Source organism: Betta splendens, chromosome 13, assembly GCF_900634795.4.
Source record: "Betta splendens chromosome 13, fBetSpl5.4, whole genome shotgun sequence".
Classification (NCBI taxonomy): domain Eukaryota; kingdom Metazoa; phylum Chordata; class Actinopteri; order Anabantiformes; family Osphronemidae; genus Betta; species Betta splendens.
Window position 1 is genome coordinate 19,402,362 of NC_040893.2, and position 7,258 is coordinate 19,409,619.

Sequence of the window (7,258 nt, forward strand, 5' to 3'; positions counted from 1 at the left end):
TCCGGCAGCAGCAGCAGATCTGTGTCGTATTAGTGAAAAGATGATGATAGCGTGTAAATAAGAGCCCGGTCTCGGAGCCGCAGCCACACAGGCTGGACTGTGGCGCCACCTCCTGTCCCGTGCGCTCACTTCATTGCAGGGCGTAATTCAAAGGATTTTCTGTTGGCAGTGGAGATGCTAATTTATTGACCTGGGATTCAACCGCATAAACTTGACGCCAGACTTTTGCAGTTTACTTTACGAGTTTCAGGGTGCCAACATTTAAGGCCTGTAGATTATTAAACAGAAGGTCGGAGTAAAAATTGCTTCGCCGATTTTAACGTGCAGGGAAAATACATGTTGATCTGATTAACTACATGTGTTCAGCAGGAAACCTTGTTGTGGACAAGTCGAACCTTTTTACAAATATGAGCGTTTTTATTTTATGCTGCAGGACTTCAGTCCCACACGCTGCTTTGTGGTTCATAACAACCCAGGACGCTTCCTAATGTGTAAAGGGCACTTTGTTGCTGCACAGTTCAATAGTTGCAGTCTGAGTTCCTACATGACTTGGTTTCATTCCTACTGGATGAAATCACTGTTAACAAGGCTTCAGAGGAAAAATGTGCTTTACTGGAACGGTTACAGGCCCAGAGGCAAAAAAAGAAACTCTGGATGCTTCTCGTTTTCATTTCAACTTTAATCGCTTTTTTTCTAACATGTTTTTCTGCACACAAAAAAATGGCAAAAGGAGAGAGTCACTGGGTTAAAATACAGCAATGTTACACAATACTGAAGAATCAGACTTAGATCGGCCAAATCAGAGACATTTCCAACCTGGTTGTGTAAATATATACAAACACAACAACACAGTGGGAGCACAAATGAAATGTTCCACATCTTGACAGCCACTGGCAGAAAGTACTGACATAGTCCCTGAGTACTTTCTAAATACCCACATACACACGGATGCCAGTAACCGACACGTGCTGTGTGTGTAAATCTGTCACAGCTTGAATGACAGAAACACGGTCACGAAGACGCTTGGATGAAGTCACTTTATTATTTGTGTCAACACAAGTCTCTTTGCTGAGCACGATGTTCTGCCAACACAAGTCTTGCATGAAGCAATTCCTCAATAAGCTGCAGTCATTTCCTCGTGAACTCAAACTAATCGTCTTCAGTTCGACTTTTCTTCTTCTTTTTCTTCTTCTTTCCAGAGTTCTCCACTACGTCTCCATACGAAGTGTCCATTGGTTCGTATTTCACTGTCACATCTTCTGTCTTTACTGTCACAATGGGCTCTGTTGCCTCCTCCACATCCTCTCGCTCCCTGTACTTCTTTTTCTTCTTCTTTTTCCTCTTCTCCTCTTCTAACACATCATTTTCCTCAAGGGGGATTTCCATCTTCACTTCATCCTGAATTCTGGAAACCGGTTCCTGTTTCACTCTCACCACCACATCATCCTCCTCCCCTCGTTCCATCTTCAATCGCTTTTCTTTCTTCTTCTTCTTCTTCCTCCTTCCTTCTTCTTCATGTCCTGCCTCTTCCACAAATCGTTTGGCTACCAGGGGGATGAGAGTAGTGGACGAGGGTCCGAAGGTGGCTCCATCTGCCTCGTTCTCTGCCACGCAGGTCAGAGTGGGTGTCCTACTGCCAAAGGGGTGGAAGCGCTGTTTGAGCCCTGTTGGGATGGAGGGAGCTGGGGCAGCGGGGATGACCTGAGGGTCCTGGTTCATGCTACGGTCCCCAAAGCTCTCACACACGTTGAGCAAGCCTGAGAAAGTCTGGCTGAAAACCATGCCGTGTGATGAACTATCGTTCCTGGTGAGAAGGCGGAGGTCTGAGGTACAATGTGAGGAAGCCAGAATCTTATAGATCTGCTGGTCAGTCCCAGGTTGTGATCCACCTGCTGCAGTAGGAACCTTGCAGGACTGGAGACCTGAGAGAGGCACCTTGACACCATGGAGACTGAAAAGAACCGCATTACATTTTAGAACTGAGGTGAAAGTGGGTTCACTGACCTGCCTGGAAATTACAAATCAATCTCAAATATCAGAATCAAGACTAACACTACTCACCATTTTGGGTCGAAGCTGGAAGGAGCTTTAATGAGCCATACTTCATTCTGCTTTTTCTTCAGAGCCTCCATCAAAGTGCTTCTGCAGGGCGTGTGGCTAAAGGGCACAAAGTCAGCAGGACACTCGTACTTGCTGATCTTTTTCTCTGTGGATCCAGACAAAATCGTCATTATTTTATTAATACAACACAAGGAACAGCTACAAACAACACTTTTCAATGAGTTTCAAGAATAAACATCCCCTTTGTGTAAGACAAAACTCTGTTTAATCACTGTTACTACAAATAAATAAATCGTTAATACAACACAGACGTTTTTGCTTCACTAAGAGGAACTCACTCAAAACGAAGTAAAGATCGAAAAATTTACTGCAACACTAATATCTTTCTGTTACTTATTTGCCGTGAATGAAACTAACTGACCCTATTAGCATTTCAGCCATGAGGAAATCAGGAAAATGAAGACGTGAATTACCGGTTTCTTTTTGCTTAGTTTGTGTCTCTGTTGCAGGACTGTCCGCTTCATCTTCGCTTGATGAGGATGATATGTCTTTTGGCATCTTAGTGTTTTATTACAATAATAACCACAAAGAAAGTAAATCACCAGTTTTCGAGCTCACGCGCCTGGCTATGGAGGACGCACATGTGTTGACACCAGATCAACTACGACCTCTGGTGACGTCATTTCCGATCAAGTCTCAGCTGTAGTTCCAACGTCAGGCGTGACGAGAAGGGGCGCGGAGACACGGTGGGGCAGGTGAACTCAAACACCCACAATGCCCCACGCGGGGTTACGTAACGTCCCAGCGTCCGTCGTGGAAGGAGTTGACAGAGTGACGAGCAGGCCGAAGTGGGTAAACAACATATCGTATATGAAAAAAGACGCAAATACAACCTTAATATTTAATCTGAATTCAAGTCGGTAGAATGTGCAACGCGATTGAAACGCGGTTCTTAGCCAGTTAACGTAGAAAGTCGTCAGCAAAAACACGCTGTACACCTGTCACAGCTAAATAGGTTACGGCAGCTAACGCGTGCTAGCCCGTTAGCGAACCACTGCCTCGTAGCGCGCGCTCCGCTCCGCTCCGCTCCGCGGCCATGTCGTCGCCCTCCTCCTCCAGGCGCCAGTGGTGCTACCTGTGCGACCTGCCCAAGATGCCCTGGACCGTGGTGTGGGACTTCAGCGAGGTGGTCTGCCGCGGCTGCGTCAACTACGAGGGGGCGAATCAGATCGAGTTCTTGATAGCGAGCGCCCGACAGCTGAAGCGCAGCCACGGCGTGCAGGACGGCAACGTCAGGTCGCCCGGTCCCTCCCCGAACAAGCACGGCGCGTCCGGGCGCGCGGACGCCGCGGCGGACGGAGGCCGGCCGCACGCCGACCGCTTCGAGCGCGCGGGACGGGGCGAAAGCGCCGGCTCGACCGCCCGCGTCCCGCCCAACGGGCTGCACCGCGACGGCCAGCCTCCGGCAGAGGCGAACCGCCAGAGCCCCAGCAGCAGCCGCAGACCGATGATCGGCGCCGCCATCCCCCCGAACCTGGTGACGCAGAGCATCGCGGGGATCCCACACGGGCTGCTCGCCAGCATGCCGGCGAGTCTGAACGCCAGGACGGCTGCCATCAACAGCCCCATGATCTTCCCCGCCCCGGTGCTGGCGGAGATGAGCCGCAGGCAGCTGGGCATAGGGATGGGCATCGCACCGTTCATAACCCCGGAGCTGGAGCGAGAGCTCAGTTCGTCCCAGAACCAGGCCAAGGCGCAGGTCCACTCCGCCGTGGCGGGCGGCGCCAGCAAGAGCACCGGCCTCCCGGCCGCGTCGTCCATGGCCGGAGGCGTGAGCCAAACCAGCCCCAAGCCCGCCTCGTCTCCAGCCCGGCAGCCGCGCCCGCCGGCCGCCCGGTCCGGAGCCGAGCCGCTGGGGTCCAGCACCTCCGCAGAGGCGGCGACCGCAGCTGCAGCGCTGCCCCACAGCGGAGCGTCCGAGTTCGCGTCGGCGTCCGCCGGCAACTCCCATCCGACGGGAAACACTCTGTCCTGCACCTTGTGCCACGAGAGGCTGGAGGACACACACTTTGTTCAGTGTCCATCAGTGCCAGGACACAGGTGGGAATCTGCTGTTTCCTGCTATTAGCGTCTGTCTCTTACATTGGTGTTGTAAAATAAATGATTTTTGCTTGGTTTCCCAGGTTTTAGTCAAATTTTCCAACCCTGACTATTATAACTCACAACCCCTCTGCTTCCATCGCATACAGGTTCTGCTTCCCCTGCACTAGAGTGTACATCCAGAGCCGGCGGGGGGACGGGGAGGTGTATTGCCCCAGTGGGGACCGCTGCCCTTTGGATAACTCGCCCAACAGTCCGCCGTGGGCGTTCATGCAGGGAGAGGTCTCCACCATACTCGGCACTGCAGGCGGAGCTGGTGCTGCGTCCGCTGCCTCGTCGGGGCCTGGAGCTGCAGCGGCATCAGGGGGTGGAAGTGGAGCTGCCAGTGGATCCGCAGCTGGGAGCGGAGACGTCACCGTCAAGAAGGAGAAAGAAACGTGATGGTGATTTCCATGGATACCAGGACCCAACATAGCAGCAGGCAGGTCCACAGACATCCGATCAGCCTCTATTCATATTTAGGTTTACTGCATGCTCCTGAGTCTCTGACAACAGCTAAATTAATTATGTTTTCTGTCTTTTAATGGGCATTTATATACTTATTGTATCAGTGCTTTCTGCCCCAGTTCATTGAGTCATTATGAAGAGGCAGCTTTTTTATGACATGGCAACGTCCCATTAATAACAGGCAGTTGAAACATTCCATGTTGACATTTCTGTAACTATATTTGTATCATTTGGAGCACAGAGCTTCAATGTGCCAGGACCTTTTTGTGTAATTAATATTTTAATTTAACCACAGAGTCATTTCGTACCAGATGGAAAAACCTGCACTGGACCACTCATATCTCCAGCAGACGAGCAACACAGTGACTCAGTTCAGAAAACCTCCACTACCTGGGTCTAAACTCCAACAGCTCCAGGCACCAAGTTTTATTCAACAGTAACAGACTCGGTTAGAAAAGCTGAAATTACACAGATTGTCTTTGCACAATGTCATTGAGCTGTTTAATTTCCCAAATGGTTATTTTTGACAATTTAACCCTAAATCCTACAGTACTGATGCAACACGAATGTGAAATCAGGTTTCATCCTGTACATTGCAAGCTCATGCTCAACATCTCTGAAACCAGCTCTAAACTGCGAAGCGAAGCAGAAATCACGTTTAAAAAGCACTGCGACCTAAACCAGTGACCGGCAGATTGTATGTTACAGATGTAACGGTCTGTTTGATGTACAGATAGTCAACAGCTGAACAGTGGCTGCTTTAATCAATCAGTAGTTGTGCCTGTTGAACCAAGTGAAGGCAGCTCACAAACACAGTAGTTGTTTTCTGACCACTGAAACGTCTTCTTTCATTCACTTTTATCATGCATTTGGCATCATTATCTGCTGATGACGGCTCGCGTAGCTAAAACCTGAACCCAAGCCATCGTTGTTACAGAGTTGGCGTCTCAGATTTACCCAGTGGTCATTGTAACTGTACACTCAACGTTGTGTTTGCACAGTAAAGCACAAAAGCTTCCTTCAGCAGTTCCAACACGAGCAGAGATGCTACAGCAGCAGACGTCTGATCCTTATTGATGAACAAAGCAGTCACAGCAGGGGGTCGGGCTCATCAGAGTTTGGTTTTTCTCTCTGACTAAATGCCATTTTTTTTCTGCCAGTTTTTGGTTCAAATTACACATTAGTGATTCTACGAGTTTAAACTAACAACTGGTGTGAAACCTACTTCGTATCGGACTGTAGTTCATGTTGCTTTCATACAAGATCCAGCCCAGCCTACGCTTTACCCACGAATGTATATCTATTGATAGGCCTAGAACTATATTTTATACTAGAATGTTAAATGTTATATACTGTATAGTTCTATAATAGTATGTATGTGCAATCTTTGTTCATAGTATATGCAACAGTTGGGTATATGTAATCAAACGATGGCCTATCTTTTCTTAACCTTTTGTTTTTTAAAGCGAGAATCCACCCGACCCGTGACCTGATGTAATTCTTTAGCACGTAATTGTATGGAAGTTTTTCACGAAGCGAAACACGGAATTTATAAAGGTATCACAATACGTGCTTTCAAAACCGCCAATCTTAAGTCCATCGCGTCGGACTGTCCAAAATCTATGATGCATCTAATCCTGTTTGTCACGTTATTCATATTATTTACACTTTTTTTTTTTTTTTTTCAAAATCGGGGATTAAGTGCTTCAGATTGAACAATCAAACATAAATTATTTTTTTCCTCTGGTGGGTTCTCTCTTTATGCGCAGTATGTGCTCATCAGTACAGACGCGCAGACAAACCAAAGGTAACTTTATGCCCAAACTGATGTTTATGGATGTAAATGTTTTATGAAAAAAATATATTGTTATATTTCATAGCCAGGATTTAACCTTTATCAAGCGGTTTACAGGCCCATGTGGTTTATGCTACTCATGGGATTTTGCATATAAAGTCTCTAGTATTCACAGATGCATATTTAGGCCTGTATTAAAAGACTGTCCCACGGATCAGGTCTGGTATAAAGAGAGGGGAGTTTATGTTTAATATGCACTGATACATAATGCAATCCCTTGTTAAGTGCCTTTTTAAAATGTGTACCTTCTGTTTGTGTGTCTGAGAACCTCAGGGGAAGTAGGAGTGCAATGTTTTTATTGTCTAGTCAGTGATTAACCTGAATCCGTTTCCCTTCAGTCGCCATCAGACGGCTTCGTGCTTTTATCTGAAGCCTTTGTAAAGTCGGCCGTTCGTGGTTGGGACAAACCCCGTCGCTTCATGTCAAGTTTATTTGTTCACGTGTCGTTTCTAGATGTGTTGATTGCAGCTTCATGTACAAAATAGACAGCAGAAATAAACAGGATGGAAACGTAATGTCTGGCTCTGTTTGACTTTCCCAACACCATAAAATGTGTGTTTCTGAGAAAGGCTTGTAACTGTTACCATCAAAAGGTGTATTCAGCCGCAGCTAAAGATGAACCTGCTCCTCCAACAGTATCAGTCTTAACCCACTGGGTTCAGGCTTTGTCCTTTGGAATAATCAACTCCCAATGTGCTTCTTTGTTTCCTCACTAGACATTAACACTGGTCACAT

At 47.5% G+C, this 7,258-nt stretch overlaps 2 protein-coding genes across 2 annotated transcripts; one reads left to right on the forward strand and one right to left on the reverse strand.

Annotated features, from left to right (window-relative positions):
* Window positions 1-658: 658 nt before the first annotated feature.
* Window positions 659-2,757, reverse strand: polr1g (RNA polymerase I subunit G). Its single transcript, XM_029171722.3, has 3 exons — window positions 2,535-2,757; window positions 2,062-2,206; window positions 659-1,951 (listed from the first exon to the last, which is right to left on the reverse strand). Exons 1-3 carry the CDS (start codon window positions 2,617-2,619, stop codon window positions 1,150-1,152), a joined length of 1,032 nt encoding a protein of 343 aa, XP_029027555.1. The 5' UTR covers window positions 2,620-2,757; the 3' UTR covers window positions 659-1,149.
* Window positions 2,758-3,157: 400 nt separating this feature from the next.
* On the forward strand, window positions 3,158-7,038 carry irf2bp1 (interferon regulatory factor 2 binding protein 1). Its single transcript, XM_029171721.2, has 3 exons — window positions 3,158-4,161; window positions 4,311-4,642; window positions 4,964-7,038. The coding sequence occupies exons 1-2, from the start codon at window positions 3,158-3,160 to the stop codon at window positions 4,600-4,602; spliced, it is 1,296 nt and encodes a 431-aa protein (XP_029027554.1). The 3' UTR covers window positions 4,603-4,642; window positions 4,964-7,038.
* The last annotated feature ends 220 nt before the right edge of the window (window positions 7,039-7,258 follow it).